Here is an 18,612-nt window from a genome sequence, read left to right on the forward strand (position 1 = left end):
CATGAATATCAAACATGGCTAAATGCAGCATTTTGTAAATTAAACCCTTTCTTCGACTTCTTATTCTTGAAAAATGTGTGATGAAAACATCAGGCAGTAATATGAAATCTCCCCATACATTGTGGTCTACTTTAAACGATATTTTATTTTGATTTTATGATGTTTTGGTTTCCCTTAAGTTGTTTTATGTGTTTTTCTTGGTTGGAAGGAATGTCAGTTACTGCGGGAGATAAATCAGTGTACGTGGTTAGACACTGTCTGGATGTAATAACCACTTCTGGTACTTTGCTTTTTGAGTCAGCACTCGGCCACAAAGCTTGGACAGAAGATTGCTTAACATTATTTTCTTACAAGGGGAGCGGGGCGTCCTAACAGCTCAGAGGAGACACTTTCATTCCAACTTAAATCCCTTTACTGAGGATCGTGTTTGTCTGGAAAGTCACAAGGCGGAACAGAGTGTTTGTGCAGATGAGTGTGTCTGCCTCAGACATCACATCCTCACTCTGCTCTAATCAGCAGCTTTTAGGGTTACTTTAGTGTAAACTTTCTCTACGTAATGACTGAACAGTAACAAAGGCACTGATGCCACCTCCTGTCTTTCCTCAGCATCCAATCACCTCCCTCAGCAGCAGACATTTGGCAAGACCAGCCGATCCCCACACGGTGGCGGCAGCAAAGTCTCCCAGCTCCACCTGCCCAACCTGCCCAGCAGACACGGTATCAAACACCTGTCCTTGTCCGTCACCAGACCGAACCAAGACAATGCACTACGCCAGTTTCCCGTATCAGGGAGGGGAGGTGGTACTGGGAGGAGAGAGGCGGTCACTGCCTCCAGAGATGGTACAAAACCACCAGTGAGCACCCTCCATGTCACTGCAAACACTCACATCACCCGCCAAAGTGCCAACCCCGGATCAGACGCCACGACACACGCGCAAACTAGCATCACTGCCTCCAGAGAGTTTGTAGTTCCCCATGTGTCTGTCTCCAAGGTGAGTCTGCCATGTCTGCACTGTGCATCCTCATGATGGCAGCTATGAGAGCAGTCATGATTCATAAAGGAACATGTGTATGAGACCACTGGCCTCCAATAACCCTCCTTTCTTCTCTTACTGATCATCTCCCAGCATTCTGAAGCAGCACTGACTGGAGCTACACCTCTGAAGGTGACTCCGTCTGCTCCTCACCTTTCCACACAGTCCAAACAGACAACCCAGCCTCAGCTCAACCACCTGGCATCCACCCAGGCCAAACCCTGGACCCCTCCGAGACCTGTCCTCCCACTTACAGCGGCCCTCACCGCTCTGTCCTACTCTCTGCCCGAGTCTGAGTTCTCGGCAGATGGAGATGAGGCTGAGCCTGAATCCGAAGGCTCAGAGATGCCGCAGATGGTCCCAGCATTGACCTTCACAACACCAAGTAAGACAATCTACAGCTCCCCGGTACAGAGAGCAACCTCCATCCAGCCGGGGGTTAGAAGTGGTACGACGGCCGACAGACACGTGATGACCTGCGCCGACCGGCCGTGCTTTCCCGGTGTCCAGTGTGAACCAGCCATGGACGGGGGCTTCAGCTGTGGGAGGTGTCCTATAGGATACACTGGTGATGGACGCGCTTGTCGAGGTACAACTCCACGCCTTCAATACCCGACAAAAAACGTGCAGAACTTTTGTTAGCTTTTACAAATTTCTAATAACTGCAGCTTGAACGAGGTTGACATACACAAGTCTAACATGTCCACGGCGTCCCCCTGTGTGTGTTTCAAGCTGTTTGCAGGCACACGTGTGGCAGGAACATGGCATGTGCTGCGCCAAACACGTGCCGCTGCAAACCAGGCTACACTGGATTTGACTGTCAGACAGGTAAACAGATAAATGGTTCACATTTATTATTATTTTAGCATTTACATAAGGCTCTCTGTATGTAATGATCTGTTTCCACATTTTCGTAGCCATCTGTGATCCAGAGTGTATGAACGGGGGTGTTTGCATTGTCCCCGGTGTGTGTCAGTGTCCGAGAGGTTTTCATGGAGAAACCTGCCAGGAGGGTAAGGCCTGCGTTACATTACTAATACATTTTGGAGGAAATCTTTTCTAAAACTTGCACACAACAACACATTCACAACACATACATACACAACAAATTCAGATGTGTCCAATAATTAGGAGGCACATAGCTTTATAGATTAATATAAACAATCAGACAAACTGAGATCCATCTCTGCAGCGCTGTGCAGGTTACCGTGTGAGAACGGAGGCACCTGTGTGGGACTGCAGACCTGTTCCTGTCCTTACGGGTTCGTTGGACCTCGATGTGAGACCAGTGAGTTTACAGCCACTATAATTTACTTTTTTCCATTTTTGGTCAATGACAAATTTACAGCCCAGAGAAAGCTAATGTATTGTGTACAAGACTAATTTGAGCCCGTTGCTAAGATTTATGGGAGTTGTCGTTGCCGAATAATTAAATTTAGTATTTTATTTTTACATTTAAGAAGAGAGGATTTTACTTTTGCTTAATTTTAAAGTTATTTTCCTCCTAATTATTTTCCTTCCTCTTATCATCATGAGTGTGATCAGTTTTATTTTTCTGTTTATTGCAGTGGTGTGTAGCCACCACTGTCACAACGGAGGCCAGTGTGTGTCTCCAGATGAGTGCATGTGTCCTCCAGGCTGGACTGGGCCATCCTGTGAAACCGGTGGGTGTGTATTTTGTGTGTGTGTGTGTGTGTGTGTATACTGACCACTCAGTGCTGATGCCCTTGCCTCCCTCTCCTCCAGCTCTCTGCTCTCCCGTCTGCCTGAACGGAGGTTCGTGTGTCCGGCCAAATATCTGCGAGTGTCCTCGTGGTTTCTACGGAGCACAGTGTCAGAACGGTAAACTGACAACTTCAAACATCAGTCAGCTATTCAAATTCAAAGTGTCACTGAAACAGTAATTCAAGATTAATTTGCAAAATCTGAGGTTGTGCAGGGTCAATCCAAAGCCTTTCTTTTTTCAGTATTTTATGAGGTTTTGTTTTCCTCTTCCTCCTGCAGCTGTCTGCAGTCCTCCCTGTAAAAACGGTGGCATCTGTATGAGGAACAACGTCTGCTCCTGTCTGCAGGGATACATCGGGAGACGCTGCGAGAAAAGTCTGGTTTTCTCCGTCGTCCACCTCATTTCTCTCTGCTGTGTTTTTGTCTTCTTTTCGTGTCTGGCACTACCTCCCTCAGAAATAGAAAAAACGCTCCTTTGGTTAATTGATTAATTTGTCCTGTCAGTTTGATCTTCAGCTGTTCTTTTATGGCTTTAAGTAATTTCTCCCATCCTCCCTCTCCAGGTGTGTGTGAGCCTATGTGTATGAACGGCGGCAGGTGTGTTGGTCCAGATGTTTGCGACTGTCCGTCAGGTTGGCGAGGGAAGAGGTGTGATAAACGTAAGTGCTGTGATATCGAAGTCAGATATTGACTAATCTAAAGGTTTTAAAAAGACTGAAAACTACACCACTACCATGAATGGATTTCATATCGGAACACTGAACTGGAGTCTGGATTTTGTCCATCAAAACGTTTTATCATTTCGCTGTAAAACTCACCAAACTGAAGCAGAGGCGGGTACGGTGACATCTGAACCCTCCAGGCTCTGCTGACAGATGCTTCCACAAAGGTGCTTCACATGTGGGAACCATCAGCTCTAATGTCTGCAGTGTTTTATGGGACTGACCTCCAGACTTCTCAGTGGGACACTGAGAACTACCTGAAAGACACACATCCAAATATCAGGGGGAAAGGGGATTAACCACAGATATCCATTGTCTGTTGAGGCTTAGATCTGCAGCTTTTATTTTGTAGGAGGCGTGTTGTTAGCGCTGTCGTAGTTTAATATCCATCGTCAATACTCCACACTCCAAGTCAAGTCAGGTTTCAGGCCATCAGATTAAGTGTGTGTGGAGTGAGTCTGACCTGAACACAGCTCTAAGGTTTTGTCTTGTGCTGCGTCTCAGCCAGCTGTCTGCAGAAGTGTTTGAATGGAGGGGAGTGTGTGGGTCCCAACACCTGCCACTGCGCCCCGGGGTGGCAAGGCATGCTGTGCCAGATCCGTGAGTATTACAACACAAATTACTGCCATAAACCAAACTGTACACAGTCAAGTTCAGGTTGTGTTAAATGGTCACGATACTGGTCTCAGTTAAAATGAAGATTAAATAAAATGTGCTGGCTGAGTCACATGATTTTATCTCACTGCATTTATCTTCTGATTTCTTGTTTTTCTTTTCCGTGATCTCTCAGCTCACTGTGAACAGAAGTGTCTGTACGGCAGTCGATGCGTCCGACCAAATGTCTGCGCCTGCAGGAGCGGATACTCAGGTTCCCAGTGCTCCAGGAGGGTAAGAATCTTTGAAGTGAAAGATGGTTTAGCATGTAAGCAGCGTCAACACGAACACACCGAGGTTTCCAATCATCCCACTGACGGAAAAATTCACTTTTCAGTTACTGTGAATGCTGTTCCCAGAATTCAACTTCCCTGTGCATTTAACTAGAGTGAAATTTTTCCTGTTGTGACAGTGAATTTTATTACAGTTATTTTTTTTAGACTTACCAGGGACTCCAGCTGTTTCACCTTATTTTTCCACAAGGCTGTGCTTTTGTTTCAGTTAAATCCACAGACAGGGATATTCTGAGAATTTGGTATCAAAAGGACATTAGGGAGGAGAAAGAGAGGAAAAGTCATGAAATGTTATATTATTTATTTTTTTCTTTTTGCTTTGCAGTGTGGATCCGTGTCTGTCACTATAACACCTCAAATTCTTGTTTTTTCAGCTCCCTATTGCCCAAGGTTGAGACCCCGCTTACAGCTGGAGTTTGATCAGCACAGATAAACCCTGTAGGTCACCCAGAGCCGTCTGCACAGAGCGTCATCAAAGAAAACCCCACACTACACTGCAAAGTTCAAAGTTCTGAGTTCACCCAGATTCTGTATAAACTGAGCAGAGGTCAGTTTCATCTCTGTGTCCAGTACAGGACCTGGTTCAGCACTTAAACAGGGAGCAGGAGGGAAACTTATGTTTTTACAACTTGATAGCACCAAAAAATGAAAATCTAAAAACAAGACACTGTGCTTAGTGCAGTTATTTCTTGACAAACTACCATCTGTTTGTTTGCCTTGTGTCTCCCTGCTTCCAGTCTTTGTGCTAAGCTATACCTGCAAGACACTGACTTGTATTTGGACTTGACAGACAGGGATGGAGGCTTCATGTTAACGAAGGGCTACATACGCGTTCTGCAGGCAGGAAATCATAATCCGAATCTCACTATTTAGCGTTCCAACTTTATAAAAGGTTCATCTGCAGAAGACAGATTTCTTATTTTTGACCAAAACCTTTATATATGAAATATAAACTTATGATTTATTTCTTGTCATACTGGATTGATCAGAGGTTATTTCCTTCATGGGTAAGACTGATCATTCTGAAGCTGCAGTGTAGCTCAATCTCTCCACTCTTTAATGTTTTCACTGTAAACGCCATCATGTTCAGGTTCTACATTACAAACACAAACTTCTGTATGAGTATTTATTTATTTGATTGTTTTATACTGTCACATATTTCTTGTTGTATATATCAATCACTGTATAATCAATGTTATTTCTTATTAAAGCATTCTTTACTGGTTATTTTGTAAGAAAACAAATAAAGATCCCACTAAGGTATCGATTTTTTTCCTGTTTTAAATGATCAAACTTAAAATGTATATTCAATAATGAGACATAGCACAGACTAAGCGCTGGACACTGATCAGTCATCGCTCGATTTTGTGTCCTAACTGAAGTTTGTTTCAGCAAAGTCCCCAGTTTGTGTTTTCACCTGAGCCCAAATCTAACCTGAACCCTCACCAGTTATGTCAACCACGTGATCTTATCACATGACAGCAACTGTAACAGGTATGATAACACTACCACATGGTCCACGTTGGCTTCCTCCCAGTATCAGACATTTTGTGGTACTTCACCTTACAAGTGGTTTGAAGTTCCGCATCTGTGTCCTTGTACCGTCGTCCCTCAACAGCTGTTCATACAACTGAAGTCCTCCAACACGGCCTGCTGAGGCTGTGTCCAATCACCTGAAAAGAACAGATTTAATAAAAGATTAGGACGCAGTCACACAATGTTCAAATGCTCTTCTAACATTTGTATTAGTTGACACCCTAACATGCTTTCAGTTTGTGGATGTTCCTTTCGGTTTTATGAGACTTGCTCGGCAGCAGAGAAGCATTTGACTTTGCTGCAGGGGCTAGACAAGTTCACGGCCAGCGGGTCGGGGCCACAGGGGCCGCGAGGAAACGAGGATTAAAAGATTAATGAGGCCACATTAGCTCCGCACCAATTAGGATTCCACTCTGCCAGCCTCTCCCTGACTCCTGCCTCCGCTCGGCCGAAAACTAAAGAGCCATTTGACTTTTTACAACTGATTAGGATGAAGCAGGATGGTTTGTTGAACCGCAGCAGGAGCAGCGAGGCGCTTGGCCCTTTGTTGATGTTTGTTTCTCTCGCTCTTATCCCTGCATGACTCTTCAGTACATTGCATTAATGTGTCCAGAAAATAATTTTTTCAAAGTCATGGAGGACATTTCATCAAGATATGTTGCTCTAAACCCTCTTGGCCTTTGGCTTCTTCCAGTCTTCTTCCAGTAACTAAGCAACACCAATAGATGATATGTAGTAATTCTTTGACCTCAAAGAATTACTACATATCATCTGTTTGTGTTGCTTAGTTACTGGAAGAAGACTCAACTCTCCCAAAGCTCAATATTCTGCAAGAAAAACACACATCTAAAGAAATGATTGTTAGGGATTTACTGCCCTCTGGTGGCACTAGTGATAATATCAACAAAGTCAAAACAGAAACGGAGATAAAACTCTCAGCTACAGGTATGAGATGTTCTTTAAATCCACAGCTCAGTGATGAGTTAAGTGCTTTAAAACAGCCGAGGAGAAATTTAAATAAACAACATAAATAAGTTTAAATTACTTTCACTTTTCTGTTAGGATCTGAATAAAACTGACAACCCAACTTGAAGGTTGTCACAAGCCTTTACAGCAACACACAAACACAAGGCACCGTTCCTTTACAGATATTTATATCCACTCCCAAAGATGGCACTGGTCAAGGTGGAGGAGGAGGAGGGGAGAGGGTGTATGTGTCTATCATGGTGGGCACAGACAGACCGGGACGGAACGGGACAGGACGGGCGGGTACACCTGGACTGTTCACTCAGTGGGAGCTCAGAGCTGCTGGCCAAGGCAGCAAAGTTATCCTCCACCCTGGATGCCAACAGGCAGGACACAAACATACAAACACTAGTTATTAGTAACCCACAGTGTGTAGGACTAGACTGTTGGGACACTGAAGTGTCCATCAAGTCCATCAGTCAGAGAGGGGAAACTACTTAAATAAGTGTGAAATTATTTCAGTTCACTGCTCAGAAAGGTCAAAGTTTCCAAATCCATAATCAGAGAGTTTCACTGAGGAAAACCTGACACTTGACTCCTTCCATCGGAGTGGGTTTCCTCCGGGCAGTTACAGACCAGGTCCAGAAAATGTTTCACAGCTGGATTTGTTTCCTGACTGCAACTAAAGAATGACTGCGGTTTGCCCAGTCGCTCCAGTTTACAGTGTTTCACCTCAAAAACACTCAGTAGGTTTGTTATCCCAAACCTCCAATTACACTTTCTGTCAATGGACCAAAATCTGTCTGCATGCCCCGTACCAGCCAGCTGCAGGAGTGTGAACATGTCCGCTACACAGACAAAACTAGCTGCATGAAATAGCGTGAAATACTAAAATCCTTCCATCTGACTGGAGAGTTTTAGAGACAGAAAAAAAATACTAATTACAGGCCAAACTGTTTCAGACTCTCTGATCTTAACAATACAGATCCAAACAGAATTAAACATCTGTATCACCCCACAGTCTCCACCATCATAAAAAACACTTTGCACATCCTGTCAAAATAGCATCAGCTATGATCTGAAACAGCCAGTATCGGCACCAAGGGAAGCCCCATATCGGTCGAGCCTAATTTAAACTCATACACTCCAGACTACAACAGGTGCCCCCTCCTCCCCCCTTAGGCTCCACCTGTCTTCCCTTTTCCGCGGCGGTGACCCAGAAAGCAGCCGTCATTCATTACAAATGGTATGCCGATCCGCCGGGGGCCGGACGCCGCAAACCCCCTCGGTCACCGGATCGGCGGCAGCTGCTCGGCCCCCCGGTGCTATTTTCACCCTCAGGATAAAGTGATGTGCAGCCGCCGCCCGCACGCACGGCCCCAGCAGCTCCAGTCAGACCAGAGCAGAGCCAGGATGAAGTCCACAGGCAGCGAGTGCACCGCGCATCCCGACGGCTTCACCTCCGACCTGGACGACCTGGACAGCAGCAGTGACAGCTCCGATGGGAAGTCCACCGGCGGCTGCAGCCCACGCAGGGAACCGGGAGAGGGTGCAGGGAAGGGGACAACGGCCGGTGGTGGTTCTCGTGCCGGGGCCCCGAGACGGAGGAGAAGGCGGAGACGGAACAGCAGCGGAGGTGAAAGAGGAGGTGGAGATCCGCGTCTGTCCGGTGTGAGCAAGCAAAGGCAGGCGGCCAACGCGCGGGAGCGGGACAGGACGCACAGCGTGAACACGGCATTCACCGCGCTCCGCACGCTCATTCCCACCGAGCCCGCCGACAGGAAGCTCTCCAAGATAGAGACGCTGCGCCTGGCCTCCAGCTACATCTCCCACCTGGCCAATGTGCTGCTCTTGGGGGAGGACTGCAGGGACGGACAGCCCTGCCTCCGTTACCAGAGCATCCTGCACGGCCCCGCCGCGCTCAGCGCGCCCTCCCTGCGGCCCATCTGCACTTTCTGCCTCAGCAACCAGAGGAAGCAGGTGAGTGGCCACTCACACCTGCAGAAACTGCCACCTGGGCCTCAGAACTGTTGATATTTACGCAGAACCAGAAAGGTACACCTGTTCCAAAGTCAGTCCATCCAGAAAGCTACCACTGAAAGTAAAGCAAGCTTCCACTCTCTCTGTACATGGGAAACGGGTCAGAAAGCTGAGTGTGGATGAGGAGATACGGTTCAAAGATGATCTGGATTCACCAAACAAGCTGACAACAGGCTGTGCTGACAAAGGTTTAAAACACGTTTAGGTCTTTGACTGTAGTCAGTAAAAGTCTGACACCCTCTGAAAATAATGGATACAAACTGTTAAAGGAGAGAAGGCAGCTAACTTATTCAGTTATAAGTAATGGTGAATTATACTGTATGTAACCAGGTAATTAATTTAAACAATTCAATTCAGGCTTTGCTAAGGATGCAGTAAAATATAATGTCCACCAAATGAATACATATAGAGAGGTTTGCTGTGGATGAAACATAAAATGTATTAAGACTAATTAAAAAGCACCATGGTAACAGAAACATACTACAAGTATTCAAATATCACTGCATATTATTAGTATTAAACAATACACGTGTAGTAGTGGATTAGAAGTGTTTACAGTGTGGTGGTGCTTGGCTGGACACTGCAGTTAAAAATAGAGACTAGAAACTGGCACTAGATCAGTGATATTATGTCACTGTTACTTTTAAATGTAAAACTATTTTCATTTTCACAGCAGCCTAGAATCTGGGTATTTTTTCTGGCTCTACACCTTTGATTCATTCATCTCATAAAGTTCTTACTTTTCTTAAAGTACATAAACAATACTGATTAGGCCGCTGGGTGAGCTAGGTAATTCCTTAAACATCTAAAAGTGAGCTGTTAATTTTAAACTTTAATACTGGTGCCATGTCATGATGCTTTGACGTTTCTTTGCTTCCACAGCTCAGAGATGGAGGAAAGCACTCAGCTGCTGTGTGAAGCAAAGCGGCTCCGGACAGACGAGGAGTCCACCTTGATGTTGTTTACATGTAGACATGAGGCGTAAAACACACCTGTAGGACTTTGTACATATATAAATATATTTATTCTTGGATTAGATTAGAAAACCAAAGACAGAACTAACACTGAAAAGCACTTTCTGTTCACATACGTGTGCTTCTGAACCCGTGTTTTGGTTGAGCTGTAACCTGAGCCGATGTGTAAAGTTGCACCTGACGGGAGACTATTTCGGGCCTACGAATAGTACAAACCCCCCCACCCCGTGTCCGACTCCTAAAAAAAGCCTTGTCGCCTTCAGTCACATGAAGGAAACTGAAGAGCTGCTGCTGCAGCGGTTGCTGTCAGTTGAGTGGCGTTAACGCTGCCTTCAAGTGCTGTGAGAAATATCACAATTATGCAGAGGCACTTTAAAGGGGCATTAACTGATCCATCTATCAGAAGACATCTCTGCACATTAAAGCATAACGACATCTCAGGCATCAGAAAAATAACATGCCACCTCTGCAGAGGCTGCTAATGTTTGCAATGACGTCCTACACAAAGCACAGATTTCTATACCTGCACCAAGGGATCGCACTATGGAGCCTCATCTGACACTTTTCATCCACTTTGGAAAAAATAATCACATCCTGCAAAGAACAAAGACCAAAAACAAAGAACAGTTTAGTTTGCTTTGTCTCCACCGGTAAGTTTTTCCACACATAAGGTAGGACATTCACTTTCTACGGCAGCAAACACTTGAAAATACACAGCAGACTGGTAGATTGAGAAAAAGCAGACAAATATTTTATCTGCTTTAAGGTTATAAGTTTTCAAATGATGTGCAAAATATCTGAAGATGACAGCACATGAAAAACACCTGTTTGATTTGTTGTTTAATTTCAGATACTGAGGCTTAAAATATTAACTTTAAAAAACAAAGTCTAAAGAATAACTCATTTCTGGGATCAGGGCCATTTGATTGGATTTTGATGACATGATGAGGACTTCACTTTAGTTTTTTTGGCTCCACTGATGCTGTTCCCAGAAATAAGTGTTTTGTTCCTAGTTTAAAAATGTCTCATACTGAACAGGACGCAGCTTTAACTCTTGGTCTAACATTTGTTTATGGCCTGAATTCACAATGAAATGTTCAGAGAAATATATTTGCAGTGTGGTGAAATGTTTACTTTTGCGTTGTTGCACAATCTCTGTATCACTTTAAAAACACAAAACCGAAGTTTTGTGTGCACATGAATGTCGGATGCCCCGGCGTGCAAAGTGCATTAGGCTGCCTTTTGCACATATTTTGAAAATACATAAATATTAACCTGCTGAAATCCCCTGGATCCCTTGATATGAGCTACACAGCGAATACGGATGAAAACTATCACTGGGAAGTGTTGCACACTACCTCAAACCTATGCTTTAAATATGAAGGCCTACCTCTAAATCTAATGTGTAACATGACTGTATAAAAATGTACTTGAATACCTGACAACTGTGTCCTTTGCACATCGCAAAATACTGAGAAGCTGCTTGAAGATAAATGTATTTTTGTACAAAAATAAAAATGAGAATAATATCAATCTGTTCCGTTTACTGTTTGCAAGTGCTCAAAAATGTATTTGTAATCACGTCAGCTAACAAGCGGGCGTGGGGGTAAGTTATTTCTATTTAATAAGTAACATCAACCTGAGACTTTCAGGTGCTCAAAGCTACACGATGAAAACAAATGCTCAGAAGTCAAAAACCTTTTCTAACGTTTTCTTTTTTTTCCACATTTTGAGTTTTATGTGGGACAGAAATATCAAAAGTGGGTCTCAAACGCCAGAATATCAAATATATAAGACTATTTTCAGTCTGTTGGAGCCTTACAAAATCCTTTAGGTCTTTGGGTCCATCTAAATACAAAAGAGGAGAGAGAAAATGAGAATATCATCAAGAAGAGAAAAGCCACACAGGAAGAACCATTTCAATAATCTTTATTTCATAAAAAAGTCAATCAGTTTATCTCAGATTAAAGAAAGTAGAAACCAATAATAATCAGTTAGCTGGCGAGGCATCTTACAGGGGTGTGCGTCTTCTGACGGACTGACCAGAGTGACCTCGACACGCGGTACAGGTTTACCCAAAAGTCAAGAGAGAAGGTGAAGTTCGAGAGCAAAACATGAGCTGGGCAAAGTAAAAAGGAGAAGGGCGAAACAAAGAAGAAAAAGAAAAAACTTTGGCTGCATCGCATCAACATTTTTGTCAGCCTCGTAGTCGCATGGCAGAAAGGCAAACTTGAATTTTGACCAAATTCCCGTTCAGATTCATCCAAGCGGCGGCCATCGAGATCACATGGAATGTTTTATATCCAAATTACAGAAGGCATTACAACAATAATACCAAAAAATTAAAAAAAGAGGGGAGTATCCATAGTTTTCCTCTTCCACTGTCAGCTGACACACCAAACATTTTACGAATAATAAGGACTGAGCCCTTTCTTATTTTGTTTAAATAACATTTAAATGTTTTTGAGTGGTGGAAGGGTGTGTGTGAGAGAGAGTGTGTGTGTGTGTGTGTGTGTTTGGGGTTAAAGAAGTAACAGGAGGTAGTAGAGAAAGAAGGAAAAAGACATTCTACTGCTCCTGCTGCTACTTGTAAAAAAAAAAAAAAAAAAAGAAAAAGAAAAAAAAAGAAAAAAGCTCATCTGGCGATAGAGGTTTTAATCTGCCTCCTCTTCATCTGACTCTGACTCTGGAGAGAGAATATAAGGAAATAAAGTCAATCAAATTCTGCCATCGTATTAATAATTCTGAGTCCAATATAGCGTTTGAATGTGGAGCTGCAAGCAGCAATGGTTTAGAATACCAATTAATCTGACAACTATTTTTTCTCAATGGACAACAGTGAAGAAAGAAAATGTCCTGAGGCCCAGGGTCAGGCCTTCAATTTGTCAATTTTGTGTGAATAACCGCAAAAATATTCACTTCACGGTCACAAAAGGCAAATCTTCAACTGAGGAGCTCAGAAAACAAAATAAATGTAAAGGTTTTAGGCAGCTGGTGCCTGTGTTAAACTGTGATTTTCCACATTTCAGGACATTTCACCGAATGACTAGTCAAGGAAATGGGAAAAAATACCACGACTTGCTGTCCCACACCTACCTCAAACATATATTCAGACTTCTAAAATACTCTAATAAAGGCTGAACCGACTCACTGACGCACAACAGCAGGAGAAATCACTGGGAATAGTTCTACCTTTGCTTTTCCTGCTTTGTCAAGTCAAAACATCTGCTGTGAGAGACATTTACTGCCCGCGGGTGGAGTGTGTGTGTGTGTTTTTTTTTTTACCTTCCTCTGCATTCTTCAGCCACTCAACAAATTTTTTCATCTGCTCGAGGAAAACGCTCTTCCCCTTGGCAAGGTGGGCTTCGGTGTACCACTTCAGTATGGCCTCTTCGCTCAACACATCCGCTGCGAGGAGGAAAAGCAAAGTGTCACCGCTGTGCAGGAGAGCAGACAATGTCAAAGCATACGCTCAAAATGCCTGAAATATGCCTTTGTAATGGATCTCTTAAAAAAACAAAAAAAAAAAAAAAAAAAAAAACAGTTAACTGATGCTTGGTGGGAAATACTGCTTGTGACTCGGACCCAGTTTTGAAGGGTTATACTTCATTTGATTTAAAAGTGAGCTTCAGTTTACATCTAATCACTGGTGTAGCTTTTTCAGCACACCAATCAGAAGCTCAAGCTGTGCGTGAAAGGGCAACAACAAGCCAGACTTTCGGGTGTTTCGTTAAAAAAAAAAAAATGACACCAAGCATTAGAGGTACAACAGTTTAAGGTCAAGGAAATGTTGAAAAATGACCTCGTACTTCTCAGCGTTAAAAGTGAACGGACTTTCATAAACCTAAAACAAAATGAGACAAACTGTCAGTGATAGTTTATATCATGTAATTTGGCATCGATGTAGCCGAATGTTCCTCTGTGGACGTGATGCCAACCTTTGTAGAGGAGCACCACGATCTTCTGAAAGGCCTTCATGAAATGGATGTTGTCGTAGCAGTATTCCTGGATCTTCAGCAGCAGGCTGAGCTCGGACAGACCCTGGGAGGTGAAGGCTTTCAGCAGAGGGCTGTATTGCTGCAAGGAGGAGAGACATAAATAAGGCTACCGCAGAGAAAACAGCTCTCCTCTACGGGAGGGAGATGGAGGTGCACTCAGCTGGCTCTCTGAGGAGCTATCATGCCTGTAGTAAAAGCTTGTTGGTGCATTCAGATTTTAATAACAGCAGGAGCAGCTGAATGTTCATCTGCAGCTTTTTAACTAATGCAGTTTTACTAGAGAGAGATTGTTCTTGTATCTATTTCGGGTGGATCTGGTAGATATTTGCACCATGAGCATCACGTTAACAGCACAAATTCTTCAACAGCAAGACAAGTTGGCACAGGCGCCTGCAGTCTGAGCTCTGCAGAGTGTAGCAGGACTCTTATCGAGCCCACAACCTCACGTTTCACAGAATCATTTCATTCTCTGAGGTCACACTTCTTTGTAATTAATTACATTTCAATGTCTCAACTTCTCAGAATAACTTTTTAAAATAATTTCAGGATCTATCCAAGTTCTACATCAGTAAAACATTTTAAACTTTGTAAACAGCATGTTAAAAAATATGAAAGTTATTAGAGAACAGATCTAGTGCAGTGATTTCTTACAGAACAGTTAATCCTTTACAGCAGCAGACAAATGAAACTAAACTAAATCATTTTCAAAGCTTAGCCCTTTTCATTTTCAGACTTGTCAGAATCTGCAGAGCAACTTATTGCCCAACCCCTGAGAATCAACATGTGCATATTTTCTCTATTTTGTCACTGATGGATTGAAATGCTTTATTCAACACTATCTCCAGGAAATACATTTAAACATGTGTCACACCTTCAAGTGTTTGATGGCTTGTTCGGTCACCAGCTCTTCCTTCTTGTTCCACTCCACGCAGCTCATTACACTGGTCCAGATGATGCCAATCATGGTCTGCTCAGAGAGGCTGGCCTTTTTCATCTCCTCCCTGGTGAAGGCGATAATCTGAACGCACAGAGAGACAAACATCACCGGGTTAGAGTTTCTAATCGGCCACCAAACATCAGAGAAATATCAGCAGTACCACCTAGCAGTACTGTTGGTGCTGCAGTTGTGCAGCAGCAGCAGCCTTGTTTTGTGATCCTAGAGGAAAGCTTTAGTGGTTAATCTTGGCAGTCTCACCTCCTTCTGAGGGTCACCACGGGACATCATCTCCTGTAGTTCCTTCTGCAGCTCCTTGCGGGCGCCGATGGATTGCTGGTTTCGGGCAAAGTCGGATAGCTCCTTCAGCCCGGCGTCGGTGAAGTACTTAGAAAAATGCTCGCAGCTCCGTTTGTTGGCAGGAAAGAGTTCCTGGGAGGCCGAGATATTTTAGGTCAAAGTTAATTCACGTATAAACCAGGTGCATCGAACACCAGCAGGGAGGATTTTAGAAACCATTTTTGATTTATAACAGTTCATTTACCATCAGCCTGTTGTCCATGCCCACTTTGCGGAGACTGGCAGCAACAGAGTTGATGTCCTTCTCATTGATCCATGACTTGAACAGCTTGACAGCGAAGGCTGCAGATACTCCTGGACAGAGACATGACAAGTTTGGTTTCTGCTAAAGTCTGACCTGAGACAAAGTGCACACCGCTGCCTGTGGAGAACAAGGATAATGTCTCATCTTTTCTAAAAATAAATGTGTCCTCACCCTCTTTGACGAGGTTCTCGTTGAAGAGGCTGCTCAGGATGGAGGCTGATATGTTGCCGTTGGCCAGCAGGATACCGGTCAGCATGGCCAGTTTGTTGCGCTCAGACTCGGTGAACCCCTTTAGAAACAGCAGCAACTACAGGGACAGAAACACACACACAGGTTTGTTGTGTGTTTGAGTTGCAGCGGTAGCGTGAATCTAGACCTGTGATTTGACTGTAGGCAAATTCAAGTGGTTCATATCCCTGTAATCCTCACAGTGCTACACGATAAACACTTAAAATGTTGACAATGATAAGTTACAACCACTGAGACACATCCAACCGGCACGACAGGTTTAAAAATACTGTGCCAGAGCATTCAACACCTGCTCTGCTGTTCAAACCCTCACCTTCTTGATCTCCTCTTCGAAACCCTTCTCCAGGTACTTGTAGCGCCTGATCAGCTTGTTAAAAACCTGTTTTTTTTTTGGGCAAGAAAAAGAAAAACAACCTCAACTAAAAGTTTAATCGCATGGGAAAAACATCCTGTCAAGAGTTTCTTGGCCTTTGTTTTGCATTTGAGATGGTTCAGATGTGGATCAGTGTTGTCTTCTCTTTAATAAATGTGACTGGTTTTTACCTGAGCATATGCTTGCATCGTCTCCAGGTCTTCTTGTGCCGTGAAGAGGCAGAACTCAGTGCGGGTCATGTCGTCAGACAGAGTCCCGCCTGGGGCTGAATGACAGAATATAAAAGCAACCATTCAAGTCAAAAAAAAAAAAAAAAAAAAAAAGGAACTGCATAGACTGTTAACTTCCTGCAAACATGACACTTCTAAATGTTTTCTTTTGGTTCATACTTATTCTACATGCAAGATCAAAATATTACTCCGTCGAATACTGCAAAAAATATGTATTAGTTTAAACCTGAAACTATTTTCCTTGCATTAACTTCTCACCCATATTGTGATTCACAAGTAAAACTAACATAATTCAAACAGCATGTCTAACTTCATATGTCTGCACTCTGTTGGGAACAAGCTTAGGTCTCGAATTTGATCTATTATTCAAGGCATTTACAAATCTCTTCCAGATTTACAGACATCAGTTAAAACACGCACATGTGTTAATAACTAGTTTCTTATGACAACTCACCCAGCATCCCGCCGGCCACCAGGATGTCAAAGAGTGTCTCTGCATACCGGCGGTAGTCAAGCTTGGCGCCAGAGGCATCAAGGAACTTTGCAACCGCTTCCAAATCAGTGCCAGTTTGATTCAAGCCTTGTACGATACTTTCTTGAAACTGAGTAGGGTCAAATCTCTCCTTTTCATCTGTGGGAAGAAAAAAGAAAACACACGTGTTGGATTTAGGGAAAAAAAAACCTGGGGACGAAGCGAGATTTGTGCATAGTTAGACACACAAAGCAGAAGAAACGAAGCAGCGATGACACCGACCTCTTTTCCTCGTTTTGAAACGCTGGCCGGTTAGCGTTGGCTTTTGCTGCTTTTGATTATTCATAAAAGACACCCTGAAAAGGATAAAACACAGATAGTTAATGTTTACTCAAGTTGTGCAGATTACATGTTAACACACGAGTGAACAGTACACAGCGTTCCCTTTAATTATGTTTTGTACCGCCTGGTTTGGGTGTAACTTGGGCGAGCTCCATGTCCATGCGTCGAGTTCAACACTGTGAATTATTCTTACATAACTCAAGTTTGACAATAAAGTTGCAATGATACAAAATGAAGAAAAATAGAAATTACACACATAAAAGAAGTTTATTTTGCAAATGAAAACAAACCAAAACAAAGTTATGGGTAGGGTTTCCCAAGTTGAATCTAAGACTTCGTACCACCACACAGAATGCAATTTGAAAACTCATGCTGCTCAAAGAATCCTACTTTTAGTTTAAAGATACGGTATTGTGACAGCCTGCAATCACATTTAATAAAATGTATAAATTATGTTATGATCCACAGTAGACAAGAGAATTTTCAAAGTGTAGACCTTCTAAAGCCTCTTGAATTTAAAGACTTTTATGAATTTTCAATCCCCTATTATAATGTGAAGTAAAAGCAAGCCGTTCGTGGGATTGTAAATACGTTAATTTCCGACCTTCGACAAATTACAGAACACAGATTTATTAAATGCCAAGATAAAAGCAACGGAAGACAAAAACAAAAGACAATACCAGGAGGTACAATGGAGCTGGTGGGTGCTGGGTGGTTTGATTAATCAGACATTTAAGGTTATACAATACATATAAAACAAGTGTGACCATGAAACAGAAAAAACGTAACACTCTTTGAAATTTTAAGAATACACGTTAACTTAGATTTGATGGGGATTATCTCACCTTACAGTTAGCTAATTGTATGTTAGCAGTAGCTAACTCCGGGCCTCACCATGCGCCGAGCCAGCGCTGGTTAGCCGGGCCCGCTAGCTGAAGATCTAACTGTGTTTGGTTAATGGCTAAAGCACTGATTGTACCCTGAAACCCACCGTGATGAGCTAACCTGTCCTTAAACGCAACCTGTTGACGAAATGTCATTACAGATTTCGGATACATATAGAGATTGTGTACATATGCGCGATGCAAGGAGGCTAATGCTAAGCTAGCAACCCGAACCGGAGGAAACCAAAATTCGCCCTCCAGCGGCGCCCACGATGGCAACATTCCCAGGTAAAAATAGGTGCTTTCTGCCTCCCAGCCTGACACATCAGCGTCTCTACGAGAGAGTTAAGTTGTGAGATAACAGGAAGGGAGTGGAAATGCAGGCACTCACCGAAATTAATGCAGATAAAAAACGGTTGTTAACCAGGGGAATCAAACGAAGTGTCGAGTCTCTCAGCTGCCCAAACAAAAAGACCTTCCCGTCAGGACCTCCGCAGGCTCCGCCCGCCGCGCATGCGTGATTTGACGGGGATTTCCGCTTGACCAAAAAATTAAAAAAAAAAAAAAAAACAACAATAACTT

The 18,612-nt window shown here is 43.4% G+C and overlaps 4 protein-coding genes across 6 annotated transcripts in view; 2 read left to right on the forward strand and 2 right to left on the reverse strand.

The window, feature by feature from the left end:
- The window catches only part of si:ch211-246m6.5 (von Willebrand factor D and EGF domain-containing protein), a 21,871-nt gene extending 16,178 nt beyond the window's left edge, over nucleotides 1–5,693 (forward strand). The window contains exons 22-33 of the mRNA XM_041032194.1: nucleotides 607–992; nucleotides 1,128–1,623; nucleotides 1,767–1,862; nucleotides 1,952–2,047; nucleotides 2,227–2,322; nucleotides 2,603–2,698; nucleotides 2,781–2,876; nucleotides 3,039–3,134; nucleotides 3,323–3,418; nucleotides 3,986–4,081; nucleotides 4,272–4,369; nucleotides 4,803–5,693. Of these exons, the coding sequence (XP_040888128.1) occupies nucleotides 607–992; nucleotides 1,128–1,623; nucleotides 1,767–1,862; nucleotides 1,952–2,047; nucleotides 2,227–2,322; nucleotides 2,603–2,698; nucleotides 2,781–2,876; nucleotides 3,039–3,134; nucleotides 3,323–3,418; nucleotides 3,986–4,081; nucleotides 4,272–4,369; nucleotides 4,803–4,823 (1,769 nt within the window). The 3' untranslated portion in view covers nucleotides 4,824–5,693. The remainder of the gene's footprint in view (nucleotides 1–606; nucleotides 993–1,127; nucleotides 1,624–1,766; nucleotides 1,863–1,951; nucleotides 2,048–2,226; nucleotides 2,323–2,602; nucleotides 2,699–2,780; nucleotides 2,877–3,038; nucleotides 3,135–3,322; nucleotides 3,419–3,985; nucleotides 4,082–4,271; nucleotides 4,370–4,802) is intronic.
- Nucleotides 1–18,612, reverse strand: part of s100b (S100 calcium binding protein, beta (neural)) — a 614,446-nt gene that overhangs the window by 527,732 nt on the left and 68,102 nt on the right. The window lies entirely within an intron of this gene.
- On the forward strand, nucleotides 8,154–10,555 carry si:ch211-246m6.4 (transcription factor 15). The gene is made up of 2 exons (XM_041032370.1): nucleotides 8,154–8,910; nucleotides 9,853–10,555. Exons 1-2 carry the CDS (start codon nucleotides 8,179–8,181, stop codon nucleotides 9,886–9,888), a joined length of 768 nt encoding a protein of 255 aa, XP_040888304.1. The 5' UTR covers nucleotides 8,154–8,178; the 3' UTR covers nucleotides 9,889–10,555.
- bzw1a (basic leucine zipper and W2 domains 1a) lies at nucleotides 11,857–18,562 on the reverse strand. Its single transcript, XM_041032340.1, has 12 exons — nucleotides 18,422–18,562; nucleotides 17,087–17,160; nucleotides 16,787–16,963; nucleotides 16,273–16,367; nucleotides 16,043–16,108; nucleotides 15,652–15,787; nucleotides 15,421–15,530; nucleotides 15,138–15,308; nucleotides 14,814–14,960; nucleotides 13,883–14,021; nucleotides 13,230–13,352; nucleotides 11,857–12,630 (listed from the first exon to the last, which is right to left on the reverse strand). The coding sequence occupies exons 2-12, from the start codon at nucleotides 17,148–17,150 to the stop codon at nucleotides 12,599–12,601; spliced, it is 1,260 nt and encodes a 419-aa protein (XP_040888274.1). The 5' UTR covers nucleotides 17,151–17,160; nucleotides 18,422–18,562; the 3' UTR covers nucleotides 11,857–12,598.

This window comes from Toxotes jaculatrix, chromosome 24, assembly GCF_017976425.1.
Source record: "Toxotes jaculatrix isolate fToxJac2 chromosome 24, fToxJac2.pri, whole genome shotgun sequence".
Lineage (NCBI taxonomy): Eukaryota > Metazoa > Chordata > Actinopteri > Toxotidae > Toxotes > Toxotes jaculatrix.